Here is a 21,110-nt window from a genome sequence, read left to right on the forward strand (position 1 = left end):
GAATATAAAATTTTCCATTTGTGACCCTGGACCACAAAAACAGTCATGTTTTTTTAAAGCATATAAAATAATAAATAAACTTTACATCAATGTTTGGATTATTAGGATTGGACAATATTTGTTCGAAATACACTCACCGGCCATTTTATTTGGCACACCAGTCCAACTGCTCGTTAACGCAAATTTCTAATCAGCCAATCACATGGCAGCAACTCAATGCATTTAGGCACGTAGGCATGGTCAAGACGATCTGCTGCAGTTCAAAATGAGCATCAGAATGGAGAAGAAAGGGGATTTAAGTGACTTTGAACTTGGCATGGCTGTTGGTGCCAAACGGGCTGGTCTGACTATTTCAGAAACTGCTGATCTACTGGGATTTTCAAGCACAACCATCACTAGGGTTTACAGAGAATGGTCCGAGAAAGAGAAAATATCCAGTGAGCGGCAGTTCTGTGAGCGCAAATGCCTTGTTGATGCCAGAGGTCAGAGGAGAATGGCCAGAATGTTTTAAGGTGATAGAAAGGCAACAATAACTCAAATAATAAAACAATAACTCGTTACAACCGAGGTATGCAGAAGAGCATCTCTGAACACACAACATGTTCAACCTTGAGGCGGATGGGCTACACCAGCAGAAGACCACACCGGGTGCCTGGTCTGATGACTTCTGCTGCGACATTCAGATGGGTAGGGTCAGAATATGGTGTCAACAACATGAAAGCATGGATCCATCCTGCCTTGTATCAACAGTTCAGGCTGGTGGTGTGGTGTAATGGTGTGGAGGATATTTCACATATATAAAGGGATTAAGGCAGTTCTGAAAGCAAAAGGGGGTCCAAACCGGTACTAGTTATTTGTACCTAATCAAGTGGCCGGTGAATATATAACTATTAGAAAATCTAAAATCAGAGTTTTTAAAAATCTAAATGTTCAGAAAATTACCTTTAAAATGGTCCAAATTAGTTTTTTAGCAGTGCATATATATAATTCTATTTATGTTAGAAAATTTACAAAATGTCATCTGGAACATGATCTTGATATTCTAATGATTTTGGCATAAAAAAAATCATATTTACTTATTTTATGTATTGTTGGCTATTCTTACAAGTATACTTGCACAAAATAAGAGTAAACATTTCTGTTCTAGGGTCACATATTATAAAACACACTCATGCAAAACGTTGTATGCTGTCTAGTAAATCTGAAATGCCTGATTGTTTTTTGATTTATATGTCTAATATTGCCCAGCAGAAAGTATTGACATAAATATATGCTATATAACAAATATCAAGTTCCTGATTTATTTTATTGTTTTTGAAAAGTGTAAGTTTAATGTGAGGATGCTGGACAATGTAGCTGAAGATCCACGTGCAGTACTTTATTCAACAGAGAATGGTCAGACAGGCAACAGACAAAACAGGTGCATACAGATAATCCAGAGTCAAGGTAAATAAACAGGCAAGTGGTCAGTACAGGTGACAAACTATGTGAACAAAGAAACAAAGCAAGTGTGTCAAAACATGGTCAGAGAAGGCAATGGAAAAAGCATCGTAATGTCACAGTACAGTAATCAAGACTCAATATGAGTTTCAATGTGAGCAGTTTATATAATCTGTGTTATTAGTCCTTGAACAGTTCCCAGCTGTGTGTGTGTAATCAAAGGAGAACCAGAACAGGTGTATGTGTGTGATGCATGACAGGATTTGTAGATCCTATGGTGACAGTGTTGTAGTCCGTGTGATAGTGAATGTTGTTCAGCGATCTATGAGGCATTGGTGATCATGACAATAAGCCTATTATCACCCAGCTTTTATGTAAAGTTGGATATGAAGATGCATGTCCAGCTTTATCCATATACAGTATGCACACATCAGTACACTTTGGTTTATACATGATAAAATGATAGGACATTATATAAGCCATTTGTTTTCACAAGGTTATTTGTACCATTAAAGAACACATTTTACTTACATTTAATGTACATTTTAAAATGCATGTACATTTATTCGTAAAACATTTTTGCACATTTAAAATGTCATCTTTTATCCAAATGCAATAAGGTCATCTGCAAAAATAACAGACTATTCATGTTCATGACATCTGTAGTTTTTTTTTTTTATGTTTAAGGAGGGTTTGCACCATTTGCACTGATGCAAGTTGTTAGTAAATCTTTCTCTTATCTGCTAAATTTGACTTACACTGGAAAAAAAAAGTTTTTATAACTTTTTTCTAGTTTTCTTTCTAGTCCAAATATCTAAAAAAAATTAATCTAAAAGTATTTTCTAGACAATTATTATATTGCTTTTAGAAATAGTAAGCCAAAATTAAATGTGTTTTTTCCTTTAAACAAGCAAAATAATCTGCCAAGTGGAGTAAGTATTAAAATAATCTTATTTCAAACATAAAACAAAATTATTTTACCTACCCCGTTGGTAGATTGATTAGCTTTTTTTATTCTTGACATTATTTCTGAAAACAAAACAATATTTACTTGTCTATAAAAAATGCCTTTTGATTTAGAAATTTTGTATTTGGATTACAAACATTGCAAAAACTCTAAGTAAGAAAAGCATTTTTGGCAGTGTACTTGGAAAGTTTTTGTGGTATTAAGATATTTCAACATTGACATCTTGACTTTTGATCAAGCAGAAATAACTAAAATAACTCTCTAAAGTTTGAGATGGCTTGACTTTTCCTACCCAGTGTAAATCAGCTCAGTTGCAAGCTAACATCCACCTTATGCTACGGATAAGTTACAAGAACTATATCCTGTATGTCTGCATTGCTTAGTATTAGTCCATGTTTTCTCGGAAAGTGGTTACCTGACCCTGGTAAGCTGACCTACAGTATCTCATATGGCTATAGATTACCCATGGAGATGGAGATCCACTGTAACTATCCACTCGGCTCTGGTTAAATGGATGTACTTGCCTGACTTCTACACCGTCCCCAACTCTAAGAACCTCATATGTAAGTGACACCCTCAACTTGACGTTCAGCAAACAGTATAATTAATCACCGGTTATTCACCCTGCAGTGACTCTCAACCATATTTGAATGCTTAAACCATGTTAAAAAAGGTAACATTTTATAATAACTACTCACATGACTCATTTATTAAGCATTAGCAAATAGTTCAACATTATCTGTGAATCATTAACTCTACATTAATAGATGTTAGTAAGTAGTAGTAATTTACAAATGCTGTATTCTTGACTTATAAGTAGGCCCACACGGAATCTGCACGCGCAGAATTCTGCAGATTTTCGCAGATTTTTAGCCCATCATTGATTCTGTTTATTTGCTTGTGTAAATGTGTGAAAATTTATATTTATTCAGTTTTTAAATTAATTACAGTAATATTATTATTACTTGTGAAGTAATATTTTGGGTCTTTTAGTAGGTATTATATGAGAGACTTGCTTTGTTTACCAAATAAAGTGGATCTAATAGAGTGGAGGAACTATGGCGTCACCTTGTAGGCTAATCGACTGCTAGCATAAAACTGGTTTCCTCGATAAAATCCCCATAAGATTTTCCCATAGGCTTTTCGAAGATTGCAAATAATAACCTCTGTGTTCAAACACAGTTCATTACACTCACACGTTTTGTTCAACCGCATAATCCTCACACGAAAATACAACTTTTAATACATTTTGTTTTGCTTAGAGATTGTTGTAAAAGTTTTAAAAATCTATGTATAAATGTGTCTACATAGTATTATCATCAGACATATTTAAATAAGTGTATTGCTCACCTGCACACAGCCCACTTACCTTAGTAACAGGCGACTGAAAGTTCCATCATGGACACAGAACAACATTCAATATTCTTTTTTGTCACGAATTACAGTGAAAAGCAGCCCATACAGTCACATATGCTATACATTTTAAGGAGGAGTGTAAATATTGCAGTTATGACAGTTAAAAACAGAGGAAAAATCCTTTGATCACGTTAAAATGACAGTTAAAATGTATGTATTTCTTACACATTTATTCACACGTTTGCATTGCTGAGAGCAGGAAAGAGACAGGCTGCTGTAAGCTGTATCCCCATAATATCATTTAATTAAAGTAAATGATCAACAAATTAATCTGTTTTGACAGTCTTTACAAGTGAAGGGATTATCAATACACAATATGAATTATACAATATGAAGTACTACAATCTATATAATACTATTCATGAAAATACTTAAATAACAGACAAATCCAAATGCCCAACACAAGCGAGCTGCGCTCCAGACCAGTTCAGCTCTATGACGTAATGTCTCCGACACCGCCTGTAGTCACATTTAGCAACTTGACAGCAACAGTCTTTTTAAAGAAGCGTAACCAATTAAAAAACTTAAGAGTGAGATGTAATTGATGTCGTAGAATAAAACGTGAAAGTATCTTGAGTTTGTATTAGCCACAGACATTATTTAAGCGATTTAACTGAAATCCCATTGTAAAAACCCATTGACTTTGGGACGAGGGAACCGGAACTGCTAAAATGCTAACTGGCTTCCGGGTTTTTGCACACAAATTGATGTCATAGTTCTTCCACTCTATTGGATTTGCATTGTAAACATTAAATAAAAGTTGGAAAGGTATTACTTTTTATTTAATATATGAAGGTTTTAGTTATGATACTCCCAAAATAAATCAGCATAAATCTGCAGATTGTTAACACAATTCTGCGCAGAATAAGCATAAAAATGTCCGCAGATTCCGTCTGGCCCTACTTAAAAGCATTTGTATAATGTTCTTATGATTGTGTTGTCATACTACGTTAATGATTCATTTTCCATGACTAAATGAAGTATTATTTACAAAGCAGTTGTTTTAGAATAGTTGGTGGTGTTTTAAGATCATTCAGAATGTGTAAGCAAATGATCAATAAACTATTCAAAATAACATGTACTGTATATAACATATGTATGTTAATAAATGCGTTAATAACTCAACTTCATCTTGTTTTGTGACCTAATCTAAAGTGAGGACTATTCATGCTTTGTAAATGCCTTATGATGACTGTCATCACACTTGAAATCTGAAACCTTGCCTAAATTTACAAACTGATCTTTTGCAGCGGACTTCCTTCTGCTGATGTGTGCCTCTCAGCAGTGGACGGTGTTTGAAAATGAGAAAAAGGAAGAGTGGATGGTCATGGGAGGAGAAAACCGAGACAATCCAGACCCCATGGAGAACATGCTATTCAATCCAGCCCCAAACTTCATCAACTGCAGGTACATACATCAGGGTATTTGTACAGGATGCAAATGTCATTATCACCCCAGTACCCCTGCAGCCTAACCTTTCTAAATTCAAAATCTTGATATGTCTGAGATATGTCACGTACTATAGACCATTTCAATGTGGTGATGTCATTGGCCCATGAGCATTTCCTGCTTGTTATCATACATTTTCATAACTGTAACAAGAGGCAATTCAATCAGATCTTAATGTTAAAACATCTATCATAACATCTATCAATATGTGACTCTTTTTGGATTCTCAGAAGTTATAGAAATAAAAAGTGTAAAACAGGAAATTCATTGGGACCATTGTTTTTGTTTACATTCATCAAAATGGTCTATAATCTATTGTTTTACTCCATAGAATTCCATATAAAAGCCAGAAACTTTTTAGCCCCGGTCAGATGACATGAATTTGTCACGATTTCGTCATGATTTCCTTGACATAGGTGTATCGTAGGGATTCGTAAATGACAAATGGGCATCGTGACACAAGATTCAATCATTTCTCCTCGTGTAATGTGGCATACAGTAGTTCTTGACAACCGATAACATGTCTGCGACGCTTCTCGACACCATCGCAGAAAGTCTAGCATGTTTAATTTTTTTTCCCATTCTTCATGACGAGGTCCGTCACTGGGCAATAGGAGCACATAATTTCTCTTTCATATCCACGGGTGCTGCATATTTAGTTATGGGTGAGTCGCAGGTGGATAAGATCAATCATTAGTTATGCAAACTTAAACTACTTCTCTAAAATATTAAGGTGTTTTGAGCAATTTTATCTGACAGACTAGCACAAATATGCAGACATCTCCATTCTCACAATGAGTTCCTGAGTTTTCTCATCCTTTCAACAGAGTATGTTCTTCCGAGGTGATCTGGGAACATTTTCAGTGCTGCGAATACATTGTAAAAGCAAATTACTTGATTGAACTAATTACATTGAAACTGACTGGTGGACTGGATGATTTTGGCAGTAAATTATATAGCTGACTTGTTTTGAAGCGAATCACCACGAATGTTTTTTGTTATTCTTGTTTATTTAGTTGATAACTGACCAAGAAAATAGATTAATATTAGGATACAAATTATACCAAATGAAATTAGTTTCAAAAAGTCAACTGTGTGATGATGACTCATTTTGCTCTGTGTAAAATAAAGATTTAATTAATGCTCCACTGTAATTGTTGTATCACAAACTTCTTTCATATATTTGCAAATTTTTTAATATGCCATTACTTTAGACTGTGTCTACAGCATCTGATTTTTCCTTTGTGCTGATGTGCTTTCATTTTCTCTGTCTCACTCGCAGCAAGTTCAGGCGTGGGAGTGTTTAATAAGCAACCCCTGGCAGGGAAATATGCGTATAGATTTTTTTTTTAAAATCTTAATATTTAAAAGGAAACGTAAGTTTGATTCTATCAATGTCACAATGAATGCCCTTAAATAATGTAGCCTAGTTGTCCGCAAGCATCATAAGTTTGAGATAAGAAATATTTTTATAGCAACACTTGTGACTGCTTTGGGCAGTAGACGTCATGACAGGACTGATCATGAAGCAATGTGTAGTGTGGCACATTTGTTACCCACGACAAGTCAAGATTTTATCAAGACAAAAGCATATAATCTGACATAGTGACTTTTGTAACTGACAATAAAAATCATGATATGACCACGGTTTGACAAAGGGTTAATTCTGCCAACTGATGTACATTTTACCTCTTCCCAACTGTGGAAACCACTAACAATCAAGAATGCATAATTGTATGCTGTCATGGCTTTGCAGACATTATGAAAGAAGTCTATTGGGCAAAACAGCCTCGAAAATATTGAAAGGGTAGTCAATTTGAACAGTACACAAGGGTTATAGAAGAACCATTTTTTGGTTCTCCAATGAACCTTTTAGTAAATTGTTCTTGGAAGAACCTTAGTGTGAAGATCATTTTAATGATCTAAAAGACCGTTTATCATTTTGAAAAGGTTCTTTGAATTTGAAGATTCATCATGGAATATAGTAGTATGAAATGTCATGTCTCACAGGACCCTAAATAATACTACACAAATAAACATAATCACAAATATAAAAACAACACTGGGTGTAAGAGCTATTTTAAACCTATGTTAGTTTTAAAACTAACATACCATTACTAAACTGGCAATTGACTATACATATACTATAAATATTTAAACTGAATTAGTTTAATTCAGTCCCCCCCCCAGCAGATGCTTTCTAATAAATAGTATACATTAGATTAAAGCTTCAATTAAATTAACAAACAGTTCAATATCAAATCTCATTGCCCTTTTCTTTACTGTATAACTTAAACATTCTGGAAGGGAATTCTGCTATTTTTATATTTACATTGAAGTCTTTTTATGCCTAAATAAAAAATTAGCACAGAACAGATTCACATTTAAGAGCAAGGGCCATCCTCTGTTGGTTCGATGGTATTAGTTGCGTAGAGGGAGGATCGGCCAACCTTTTTTTGCCACCCTTCATAGAAAGATTTAAAATGCAAGAGAAATGCGTGAAAATACCTTTATGGGATGATCGTGGTATAGAAATGTAAAATACGGTAGAATCCCTGGAAAAAGAGAGGGTTGACACGTATGCTGTACAGGTACTTTTACATAATATTCTGCAAGATATTGTGCTAAAGAGATATTTTAGGGTTGAAGACAACAACTAGTGCAACATGATTGTGTGGTACATTCACAAGTAAACATTGTTTTCCTGTTAACACTTTAGAATAATGCTACATTAGTAAATGTTAGTTCATGCATTTACTAACATTAACCAAGTATCAATAATCTTGTAAAGCATGTTTCAATCATAATTCAACATTAATGCATTATTAAAATCCAAAGTTGTGCCTGTTGAAATTAGCCAATCAACATTAGAGTCATGAGTTAACATGAACTAACGTTATTTATCTTACTAGCATTAACAAACATGTAAAATACCATAATGTAATATTAATAGTTTGTTCATATGTGTAAATACATGAACTAACATTAACTAATGTACCATTATTTGAAAGTGTTTGAGTCCTTTTAAGATGGAGTATAAGTAAAGTGTCCGGCGCATTGAGAGAGAAGAGTGTTTCTGCAGCTGGTTTGTCAAACCCACTCACCTGTGTGAAGCACACTCTAAAATGGACAAGAGATATGGAGTGAAATGTTGTCAGAAACATCATGAATCTCTTCTAGAGGCATGGGACGATAACCAGTTTCAAAGTTTACCACGGTGTGGAAAAGCCAAGGTTTTAAACCCGCTAAAATTTTCTGTTATACCTTTGCTAAGGTTTATGTAAGGTTTTTTTTTTATGTGTTTATGTGTAAAAAATCTAAAACGAAGATTTATTTGTTGATTTATTTATTATTTATCATTGATTTCTTTCTAATTATTTAGCCTGAAATCCAAAATATTGTAAATGTTTCCGAAAATGAAATATATTGTGATAAATGATAAATAAAATAATTTATTGTAGAGCAGTTATCACAATATGTGATAGCATGAACAGTGATATTTTTTATTCAATGTTATTATACTGTCAGAAACATATACCAGCCGATGCCTATTCACATCTATGTCATCTATGTTTATTGTAGGTCGTATCTGGACATGGCGAAGATCCTGGTGTTCCGCTACATGTTCTGGTTTGTGCTGTCTGTGGTTTTTGTGACCGGAGCGACTCGGATCAGCGTGTTCGGCTTAGGTTATCTGATGGCCTGCTTCTTCTTCCTGCTGTTTGGCACAAAGCTGCTGACCAAGACCTCGCGCACACGGCTGGTCATGTGGGACTGTCTCATCATCTACAACGTGGCTGTGATCATCTCTAAAAACATCTTGTCTGTAAGTCGAGCGGAACCTGATTTCACCAAGTTCGACATGTTTCTGGATTAACATCTAACATCTAAGTACCTGTACCAGTCAGCCAATCAGAATTAAGGGATATGTTTACCGTTTATGTTAAGTTTAGGCTTACGGTTAGGTTTATGCACTTCTACATGAGTGTTATGCAACTATGATTCCCCTCTGATTTTGGGAATAATTTACAGTTATGGTTGGGTTTATGGGTAGGCAATAATTATGGATTACATTTTCGAACATAAATGATGTTAATCATTATAGATGTTAATCAGCATAGATGTTAATCCAGGATCACATTTTACCTGGCAAAATCATGATGTTTGAGCTTATCTAAAGCCATAAAACATGTGTCAACCACTGCAGTGAGAAGAGATTTGTTCAAACTGCCCTTTGCTTGTGTTAGATATTGGCCTGTGTGTTTGTGGTGGAGATGCAGAAGAACTTTTGCTGGGTCATTCAGCTCTTCAGTCTGGTCTGCACAGTCAAAGGCTACTATGACCGTAAGTTCTGCACTACTTCAGCATTGTTCTAGAATAGGGTTTTGGAAATAGAGGATCTTTAGTTTAAGAGATATTTTAATGAAAAATCCTGTCATTGTTTTTTCACCCTTTACCTCAAACCTTTGAATTTCTTTCTTCTGTTGAAAACTAAAGAAGATATTTTGAAGAAACCTGAAAACCTGTAACCACTGACTTTCATTGTAAAAACAAAAACTAATATGGAAGTCAATGGTTCCAGTTTTTTTAGCGCCTACAAATATATATATAATGTAATGTGTGTATTTATATAGCGTAATTATAGACCAATTACCAACCTACGTCTCACATGACGTCACACGGGTCCCCAGTTGCAAAAAAAACACAGGCTGCAATAGTAAAGATGCCGTGTTGTGCGGTAGGATGCCAAATTCGAAAGTTCAAAAATAGAAAACTGAACTTTTACTATACACCACACTGCTTTAATGCTAACTGCAGACGTCTTTGGCTAAAAGGGAACTGAATGAAGTGACGACCTAATTAGAAATGCTGGACTCTGCAGTTCTCATGTCATATCAGGTAAGCTCACGCTATGCTGAATCATACACATTACTCGATTTTGATTGCAGATATGATTTCAGCAAAAACAGTTACATATGGTGAATTAAACTGCAGACACTGAATGCTAAGAATGAAATGTGAAAGTGTAAATTATTAAGGTAAACTTGGTTTTATATTCACACAATTATTCGTGACAACTTATGACACACTCCCTATATTGTTTACCACGGCACTTTGAATATTCGGTCTGAAATAACCTGCAAGTGCGACTTAAAAACAACATTAACACTGTTTATTTGGCTGTGAACAATGTTGTACTTTGATAGTCATTGGCTGCTTATATAATTTCGCTATTTAGAGCAAATAATACTTGTATGAAGTGAAGTTTAGTTATAAACAAATTTCGAGAGGATCACGTGCTTATGATTGCTAGCGGCTGGATCCGCATTATCCAATTCTCAATGCACCAATCAGACGACTCCTAAGCTACTACAAATACCCTGGGTTACGTACCACCGCTATCTTCGTTTTGAAGAATCCCCCCATCCACCCCTACTTCTCCTTATTCCTAGATGGGTGACACGGTGGCCCAGTGCTTAGCACTGTTGCCTCACAGCAAGAATGTCTCTGGTTCTAGGCTTTACCAAACCAGTAGACATTTCTGTGCGGAGTTTGCATTTTCTCCCCGTGCTCACGTGGGTTTCCCCCGGGTTTCCCGGTTTCCTCCCACCGTCCAAAAAACATGCAACATGAGTTAATTGACTAATCCAAACCGGCACTATAGACATGCTCCTAGTAAATGGTTATCTCTCAAGAGCAATCACTGGCTGTTCATTGGTTATTACAGCGGGGGAGTTCTCGAGATCTACCTGAGCTCAAACTCCCTTCTCGCCTTGCAACGGGAGGGAGCCCCGGGCTCGAGGATCTTATGAGCTCAGGGCTCTCTCCCGGGACAGCATGCCAAACAAGCTTATAGTTAATCATCAGCTAAGTGTGAACTCTTGAAATTATGTTATTAAGGAGAAAGTCCGAATGTGCGAATATAAAACCATCTTTACCTCTATGTGTAAGTTCACATACCCTGCCATACATGTGTAGTTCTCTGTCAGAATGCAGTCGTTTTGTGTGTTGGTAATTAATTACCTAGGTCTTGTTTAACGTTAACTCCGTCTTCTTTCCTTGTCTTTGGCTAGGCAGAATCTCGGTTTTTAGCTCTACATAGTGTTGAATCTTGTCATCCTGGAGCATTATTTCTTGCACATGACCACAGAGAACAACATTGTTGGCTTCCAAAGACTTGTAGATCTTTAACTTCTTTCGTGTAAAATCACTTGGAGCTTCAATGAGATTGTACATTTGGGGCTGGATGCTTCATTTCGTCTTATCTAATATTCATTGAGAGCGTGCTATCGCAAATAGACCTGTCAGATGAACGCCGCTCACTTTAACGTTTGCCGAATCACTGTGCTTATCACTGGGTGACAAGCTGTTATAATACGCTGAAAGCATTATGTAAATAATATATATAATGTGTAATCAATATATCTCATTTCTAAGACACCAACAAACTCTGTTGCTCCCGGTTTCTTTCTGCCACCTCCCTGCGCGCGCATTATTAATGTTTACAAACATGGTAATTGGTCTATTGTGTATGGCCATACACCCAAGCGCTTCACAATCATGAGGGGGGTCTCTCCACACCACCACAAGTGTGCAGCATCCACACATTCTACAGGTGGAGTGGAGAGACAGCGATAGAGCCAATTTGGTGGATGGGGATGATTGGGAGGTCATGATCGTTAAGGGCCAATGGAGGGAATTTAGCCATGACACCGGGATTACACCCCTGCTCTTTACGAGAAGTGCCATGGGACTTTGCCATGACCACAGAGAGTCAGGACCTCCGATTACCGTTTCATCCGAAAGATGGCGCCCACTTACAGTATAGCATTCTCTTTACTTTACTGAGGCATTAGGAGCTACACAGACCACAGGTTGAGCGCCCCCAGCTGGCCTCACTAACACCACTTTCAACAGTAACCTAGTTTTCCCAAGTGGTCTCCCATCCAGATACTGACCAGACTCTGACCAGCTCTGCTTAGCTTCAGTGAGTAACCAGTTTTGGCCTGCAGGGTGACATGGATGTGGATTATATCTTAATTTGTGTCCAACAGAAAAAGTAAACTCTTAAACGTTTGGAAAAACTCAAAAGTGACTAAATAGTGAGCAAATTAAAATTTTTAGGTGAACTTTAACTTTAATCCCTCTAACTGTTTCTGGGTTCATTAAAGGCCAATAATATTCTAATTAAAATACTTCTAAAAAATAATAACACTCCATTAAACATCACTTGGGAAATATTTGAAAAATACTTTTTAACAGAAGGGCTAATAATTTTGCGTACACCTATATAAACTTTTCTTGTAAACTAAACACATATTTAAAGTTCTTCTTGAGAGGGAATGTCACAACATAATTACAACATACGAGTATTGTGTCTTTTAAGTGTTAAATAAAAGGTTCAATAATAATAAGAATAATAATAATAATAACAATAATAATGCCAGAGCCAAATATAGCACAGTTGTGCTTTAGATCATTGTTTCTCAACTACGTTCCTGGAGGACCACCAACACTGCATGTTTTGGTTGTCTCCCTTTGTCTGTCTCACCTAATTCAGGTCTTTCAGTCTCTGCTTATGAGCTGGGGCCTGTTTCAGTAAGGATGTTCAAGCAAGTAGGAGTTTAAACTTGAACTCTAAGTTGATTTACCAGGAGGTTAAAAACTTTTCCCAAGTTTTTGGGAGTTTTCGGTTTCAGAACAGCTGATCTGAGTTAGGTCAATCAAATTCGAGTAGAGCAACACAGAGTTAGGCGCGCACACCTCAACTATAAAAAGACATTATCAATGGAGCGCAGATATTACGAGTCACCATGGCAACATCTGACAAAAGAGATCAGCATTTCTTTCTCCAGCTGAACTTGATGTGCTCATGCTAAGTTATAGCAAATATGACCATATTTTTAAAACAGCAACACCACTGCAGCAGTGAAACAGAGACAGTTCACGTGGAAAGACATAGCTGCTCAAATTAATGCGTAATTTTAAAGTAAGTATTTAAATAATTAAGTATAATAAAAAGTAATGTAATTTGTGATGTTTATTAACTTTTCACTTGAAAAAGTGGGGAATTGGCCGTAATTTTTAAGTTATTTTAGATGTAATTGCATTAAATGACATAAAATAGGCTATTGCTTACTATATTGCTATAGTTTCTACAACAAATTTGACAAAACAAGAATGCATATAACCTTGTTAGAGGAATGTTTAGAGGAAATGTTAAATTTAAGGTTCCCACTTTTATACACGTTGATAATAGTTTTAATAGATTCAAAAGTGCACTTGTGTGTCTGCCTTTTATTTATTTTTTAATAATCCCATTAATAGTTACAGTACATGTCGAAGGTCTGTGAATTTAAGCTAATTATTTATTAAAAAAGGACAAGTCATTCTTGTTCGTGACTTCGTTCTTTGTGTGACTGAAATGTAGGCAATAGCTATGTTTCTATCTAAAATATTAAAAAAACTTATGTGCAAAACTGGAATAATGCATAAAAGATGTGTAAATAAAGCATTTCCGTCCAATCAATCAAAGAGAACAAAATCACTTCCTTTATTAACTGGTGCCAAATATCAACAGTAAAAACAGAATTTACAGCAGAAGAAGAAGCTGTGTCAATCTTTTCTTTATTTAATAATAGTACTTGCGCCTCAGAAGACAATGCTGATACACAATGAACACATTTGTAGCCATGAGACGCAGAGAACAGACGTTCTTGACACACTTTAGACGCTCTGGAAGTCATTAATAATATAATATTGTTAATACTGAAACGGTGGCATTTTACAATGACCAAAACAACATTTAAGATGTTTTACAGTGTGCTCAGCCTGCTGGTTTGTCCATTCACACACATTTTCATCATCATATGATTACTTATAACAAACCTTTTTTAATGCACATACTGGAATTTGTAAAAGTGTTTCCATCGTATCTTTTTGTAACGAATAAAAGTTTATTCTCAGTTATGCGCATATGTTTTTTATGCGTATTTACAAAAGTTATGGGCATCATGATGTTTCCATCAATCGTTTTTATGCGCATCTCCAAAATGAGCATTAAAATATGTGGGTGGAAAGGTAAGGCTAAGGCGAGAAATACCGCTTCATCTTAGAAAGGGGAGGAGACCGACAGAAACTTTAGAGAATGAAACCTGCTCCTGACCAGGTTAGGTTCACAGAGTAAGTTACCACGGTAACTGACTCTGTGCTAAAGTTACCTCTCTTTCAGAAACAGGCTTGACTTACCCTGCTCATTTTGAAATGGAAAACCCAGCGTTTCTCTCATTTCAGGGTTAAAATACTCTGAGTTTTCACTTAATCTCCTTTTGAAACAGGCCCCTGGTGATCTAAATCAGGTGTGTTTGGTTAAGGAGACATGGAATATGTGCAGAGCTGGTGGTCCTCCATGGTTATTTGTCGAATTATAAAAATATATATTCAAATCATATGATTTTGTAGTCATAAGATATTTAACATGCCAAACTTGTCTATCTACACTCAAAAATATTTTTGCTGATTGTTCAAACTATTTATTGAAAATGAGCTAAAAATAACACAATTCTTGAGATTTTCTTTGGGGATAATGTAATTTTGTTATGTTCAATCTACTTAAAATTATTGAGTTAATTTAATTGAGTGGTGTTGGGACAACATGAATGAATTGTATGGAACCCTGCATTTTTACAGTGAATCTACTTTTGAAAATCAATATATGTTTACTAAACATGCATTTTTCTGTCAGTTTCTTGTATGTTCACTAGACTTATGGATTTTCCTAAAAATATTGCACGTCACAGACTATTGTACTTTCAAATGGAATAATTTGTATGTGTGTTTCTGATTCTTTCTCAGCTGAATCAGTGTGTGATAAAGATTGCTCTCTGCCTGTGGAAGAGGCTGGCATTATCTGGGACAGTATCTGTTTCTTCTTCCTCCTGTTGCAGAGGAGAGTCTTCCTCAGTTTCTACTTCCTTCATGTGTCTGCAGATCTTCAGGCCTCAGCGAGACAGGCCTCTCGGTGAGTGCCCCCCGCTGGGTCAGGTTTTTTATCGTTCCATTCAAAGTCAGATGTGAGAAGTTCCTGTTTGATAAATCTGATTCATGACAAGCGGCAACCTCCCGCTCTCCTCGTGAAGCAAATACGCAAGTAAGTGAAACTGCAATTCATCGACTGGCCACTGGGGGCTGGCTTCAACACAGAAAAAATTCGTATAGATCTCCATGTTAAAATGCAGAACTTTGCAGCATAAAAAGGTGTTTACATCTTGGTATTAAAAAATGGTTTTGGTATACATAGTTAATATTACCCTTCAAGACAACTATGGGGGGTGGGGGTGGTTTTAACTCATACCTTTAATTTATATTAAGCCTTAAAATTCTGCATAATTAAAGGTCTCTGGTGCTTGCCGTCAGTTCACATCAGTCGATTCTAGCCACTGAGCTTGGCATATATATCTCGTATTGATGCTTTTTGTTGTATGTGGCTTTACATAGTCTGTTGGTTTTGGGAATTATTGATTACCTTGGTTGATTAGCTGTAGCTATAAAACAGTCATCTGAGCTATGCGTGAATTTTATATGTAGTCAAGCATTTACTAAAACAAACTATGTTTGAACTATTTGGAAGTAATTAGCATTTTCCTCCTGTTGAAAAATGTCAAAAGAATAATGTTTAATGTGGCTCAATGCATAAAAACTGTGTTTTTAAAATACCAAAGTGAGTAAACACATTATTGATATAGTTTAGAGTACAACCAAGCACATGTGGTCAGAACATGAGCAAATCACCTTTAATGACGTGTTGAGTGTTTCACCCAAAGACAAGCCCATCTAAACAAAATGCAGTCAGGCAACTCCCCGATTCTTTCCACATTTTCATCTATCCAGGAATGATGCACCGTCGATGTGTTGACACACTGACAAGGTGGTGACTGTTGGCCCCATCTGCTTGTAGCTGATAGTACTTTGCTTTACTTTACTTTAAACTGCCAGTGCTAGAACTGCGTGAATGATTAGAGAGAACAGACAAGATCTTTTTACCATCTGTTCATAATTTATGTGTATACATACATGTGTATACATTCAACAAAGTACTGGAAATATTCCTGCGAGATTTTGGTCCATATTGGCATGATAGCATCACGCAGTTGCTGCAGATTTGTTGGCTGCACATCCATGATGCGAATCTCCACAACCCAAAGATGCTCTATTGGATTGAGCTCTGGTAACTGTGGAGGCCATTTGAGTACAGTGAACTCATTGTCATGTTCAAGAAACCAGTCTGGGATGATTTGTGCTTTATGATATGGCGCGTTATCCTGCTGGAAGTAGGTACCAGAAGATGGGGACGCTGTGGTCATAAAAGGGATGGACATGGTCAGCAACAATACTCAGGTAGACTGTGGTGTTGACACGATGCTCAGTTGGTCCTAATAGGCCCAAAGTGTGGCAAAAAAATATCCTCCACACCATTACACCACCACCAGCATGAACCGTTGATACAAGGCAGGATGGATCCATGCTTTCATGTTGTTGACACCAAATTCTGACCCTACCATCCAAATGTCACAGCAGAAATCAAGACTCATCAGACCAGGCAACGTTTTTCCAATCTTCTATTGTCCAATTTTGGTGAGCCAGTGTGAATTGTAGCCTTAGTTTCCTGTTCTTAGCTGACAAGAGTGGCACCCAGTGTGGTCTTCTGCTGTTGTAGCCTATCCGCCTTAATTTTGGATGTGTTGTGGGTTTAGAGATGCTCTTCTGCATAGCTCAGTTGTCATAGCTAGGCCAAGATGAATTCAGAATTTTTCACCATATCATCTGTGCTGCTCTTTTTAAAGCATGGCACTCAAAATTTCAACATCCCAAGTTGAGTGGAATTCAACAAAAACAGAGATTAAGTGAATAAGTCTGCAGTATTTCTAACATGTCAAGTTTTTTCTGATCTGATTTTTTTCTTTGTGTTTCCAATTGTTTGTGCATTAAGGGGTTTCGAGCTCTTCCGGGCCAGCATTATAAAAAACATGCATTTCCATCAGCAGGCAGAGAGGAAGTCAATTCAACAGCTGAAAGAATCGTGAGTTAACACATTTTCTGCGCTTGTAATAGAAAAAAAATCCCACTGTAAATGTCCTGCCTGAGCTATCAATCACTGTATATGTTCAATCTTTATATTTCCTCAGAATGAAACGCATACGTGGCAAACAACAGAAGTATAAAGACGGACGTATAACTTCTGATATAGAGGAGCAGCCCTCAGGTACAAATCTATTGCCATCTAAGATAATATAATTTTAATAAGCTGTGGTTTTACAAAAAACACATAATTCCTAATATCTTGAGGAAACAAATTTTTAGGCCTTTTTAGGCACTTTCTTTAATGAAAAAGTGACTTTGAAACTTTAAAGAGCTTAAAGTTAGACAATAAAGCTAGTCAATAATAAGAAAATAGTGGGACCACTTTAAAAGGACAGTTTGCCCAAAAGTTTAATTTCTGTCATCATTTACTCATCCTCCACATGCGAAAACAGTCATTGACTTCAATTGTGTTTGTTTTGATCCTACTTTGAATGTCAATGGCTGTTCCACCCACACCCCCCACACACATTCTTCAGAATATCTTGTTTTGTGTTCAATATTTAAAGTCACTTGAGTGTGAGTAAATGGGATTTTTTTTGAGAATTTTTTTGTCTGAACTATCCATTTAACTTCCCCTTTTAGGCAAAGAGGATGTTGTTTATGCCATTGTGGATGTCATTGTTAAATTGAAAAGTGTGTAAAGATGTGAGATGTCACCGCATCAGTCGTACATCCTTTACATCTGTGTGTTTCATTCACAGACCCTAAAGAACTGAAGAAGGAGAAACAGCTATCTAAGTCTAAAAGCTGGCAGTATCCCTGGGTGGATCATGCGACTGGTACACAAACAGTACTAACGTTCAGAATATCAAGATTAGCCCTGCCAAAATAAGTCTGCAAATATTTAAATAGTATATGAACACATTAAATGCTTTGTGTTTGTTCTTTGCAGTGTTATTTTTGGTGATGCTAATGACTAATATAGTTTTTGTATAGTTTTTAATATTGGCTTTGGATGGATGGATTGGTAGGTCTGTGGGTGGGTACGTAGGGAGGTAGGTAGATAGATGGATGAATGGATGGATGGATGGATAGATAGATAGATAGATAGATAGATAGATAGATAGATAGATAGATAGATAGATAGATAGATAGATAGATAGATAGATAGATAGATAGATAGATAGATAGATAGATAGATAGATAGATAGATAGATAGATAGATAGATAGATGGATGGATGGATGGATGGATGGATGGATTGAATTGAATTGAGAAACAATTGCTACAGGTATTAATGATAATGATTGTTGTATGTGTGTTCAAACTGTTCAGTTCTTGCTAGCATTCGTGCTGATTTAACATAGAAGAGATTGAATGTGATTAAAGACCCAGTCTGTGTTTTTTGATTTCATCACAAGCATTGTCAATGAAAAACTGATTCATAAGAACTATTGCAAGTAGCCCCTTTCATGTTTACTTTATTTAATCATTTATTATACAGTTTTAGTTATACAGTGGGTGACAATTTAAAATGACCATTACCAACTCATGAGATGCCACGACAGGACTAAGAGATTAAGAAAATGAGTTTAATGGCCCATATCCACCGAGTGGTACAGTACGGTTTGGTACGCTTTAATGGGCGTTTCCACTACGTTTCAACAGTACTGTACCACTTTTTGGGTACCCTTTCGAAAGGGTACCTAGCACAACAAAAGGATACCAAAAGGTGCAGCAAGATGCGCAGTTGATTGCTGTTGGTTTACAGAGAAATGTCATTAGCTTGTGCACAAGGAAGCGCAATTTTTACATACACAGCCGAGACATTACACCATAATAATAAATACATATAATAATGAGCCATGGTTGACCTGAGCTTAAACAAACCTTGTCGTCTTCGTGATGAACAGCCACAAAGCCAAGAGGAGGAGCAGAATCCCCTTAGTTGTTTACAAGGCCGACTATAGCGTGAGCGGTGTAGTTTTTCTGTAATTGGTCATATCGGAGACTGTAAGGGTCTGTATGTGTTCATATATGTTGCATTTATTTATTTATTTATTTTATATAATTGCAGATGTTACAGTAGGCCATTTCGCATTGACCATTGGTACCCTTTTGGCAGTGAAAACACAAGCCTGATAAAGGTGACCCGTACCGACCCGTACCGCACCACTCTGGAAACGGGCCATAAGTGTAGCAGCAGTTTGCGACAGTGCCACCAGGGGGCACAAAGGGATGAGATATGAACGTCAGAAATATAGAGTACCTGTAAATACCCTGCTACTTGTAAATAAAGATAAATTAATGAAAACATTATAATGAAAGCATTATAATTCCTTCATGAATCATTAAAAATGTATGCTTTTATGAACGTGTTTTCTGAGGATGGAATGAGGGTTTCAGAATCCTAATGATTTCCTGAGGCAGATTTTAAATGAAAACCAATGTTGTTGTTTCAGTGTTGCATTCTGGGGAATACTATATGTTCGAGTCTGACAGCGGAGAGGAGGACGAAACCTTTCAGGAAGAACAGAAACCTCGCAGACAGACTGCCTTTCAGGTAAAAACACTTATATTTGTGGTCTTTTTTTAGATTTGTCAGTTCAGTTGTTGAGCAGAGAAGTCTGTAAAGTTCTTATTTTAAACTGTTTCCCACAGCTGGCGTATCAGGCTTGGGTCACCAGTGCAAAAGATGCCCTGAAAGAGCGTCAGCAGAGAAAGCAGAGAGCAGAAGCAGAGAAACAACAAAATGCTCAGGCTACAGGTTTAAAGACGGAAATAAATACAAATATGACACATTCAGACATAAAATAAAAATCACCCATTGTTCCACAGTGTTACATATTGTTTTTGTTCTGGTTATTAGACGACGCTGAGGAGGGTGAAACAGTTTTTGATGAGGAAAATTCCCAGCATGCGGAGGAGATGCAGGAGGAAGGAGAGGATGTGGGTGAGTTATCTCTACATTAGGATGGCTCAGAGACCAGACGTGGTTTTGTGGTGTCTGGTTCAAGTTCAGTTTTCTGATGTGATCATTGTATGCATACAAAGCGTATTAAATGCATGCAAATTGTCTACTTTAAAGGGATAGTTCATTTAATTATATTATCAAATATGGACATTTACGCACTATTTACTCATCTTCAAGTACTTGCATACCTGTTGAACATAAAAGGAGATATTTTGAAGAATGTTGGAAACTGGTAGTCAATCGGTTTACAACATGTATATATTCCTTTGTGCTCAACAGAAGAAATGAACTGATTTGTGGCAAGTAAAGGATGAGACAAATGACAGAATTTAATCATTTTTATTATTCAAAATAAGAATACAAAAGTAGTTTTGAAGGGGTCTGACATAATAAATAAGGAACTTTGCTGCCGTCTCAAGCTGTGTGTAAATAGTTAACAGCAGTGCAATATCACTGCACAAAAAAAAAAAAAAAAACCAGCAACTTTCCATTTTCCATTTCTAAACATAATAGTTTTAATAACTCATTTCTAATAACGGATTTATTTTATCTTCGCCATGATGACAGTAAATAATATTTTACAATTGTTTTTCAAGACACTTCTATACAGCTTAAAGTGACATTTAAAGGCTTAACTAGGTTAATTAGGTTAACTAGGCAGGTTAGGGTAATTAGGCAAGTTATTGTATAATGATGGTTTGTTCTGTTGACTATTGAATAAAATAGCTTAAAGTGGCTAATAATTTTGACCTTAAAATAGTTTTTAAAAATATAAAAACTTTTT

General features: G+C 36.2%; 1 protein-coding gene across 1 annotated transcript in view; it reads left to right on the forward strand.

Moving 5' to 3' along the window:
• piezo1 (piezo-type mechanosensitive ion channel component 1) overlaps positions 1 to 21,110 on the forward strand; it is a 242,731-nt gene that overhangs the window by 189,873 nt on the left and 31,748 nt on the right. Inside the window, exons 23-33 of the mRNA XM_056462167.1 lie at positions 2,866 to 2,970; positions 5,074 to 5,230; positions 8,855 to 9,098; positions 9,520 to 9,616; positions 15,128 to 15,293; positions 17,262 to 17,351; positions 17,458 to 17,534; positions 18,115 to 18,192; positions 19,815 to 19,915; positions 20,014 to 20,119; positions 20,222 to 20,305. Of these exons, the coding sequence (XP_056318142.1) occupies positions 2,866 to 2,970; positions 5,074 to 5,230; positions 8,855 to 9,098; positions 9,520 to 9,616; positions 15,128 to 15,293; positions 17,262 to 17,351; positions 17,458 to 17,534; positions 18,115 to 18,192; positions 19,815 to 19,915; positions 20,014 to 20,119; positions 20,222 to 20,305 (1,305 nt within the window). The remainder of the gene's footprint in view (positions 1 to 2,865; positions 2,971 to 5,073; positions 5,231 to 8,854; positions 9,099 to 9,519; positions 9,617 to 15,127; positions 15,294 to 17,261; positions 17,352 to 17,457; positions 17,535 to 18,114; positions 18,193 to 19,814; positions 19,916 to 20,013; positions 20,120 to 20,221; positions 20,306 to 21,110) is intronic.

This window comes from Danio aesculapii, chromosome 7 (genome assembly GCF_903798145.1).
Source record: "Danio aesculapii chromosome 7, fDanAes4.1, whole genome shotgun sequence".
Lineage (NCBI taxonomy): Eukaryota > Metazoa > Chordata > Actinopteri > Cypriniformes > Danionidae > Danio > Danio aesculapii.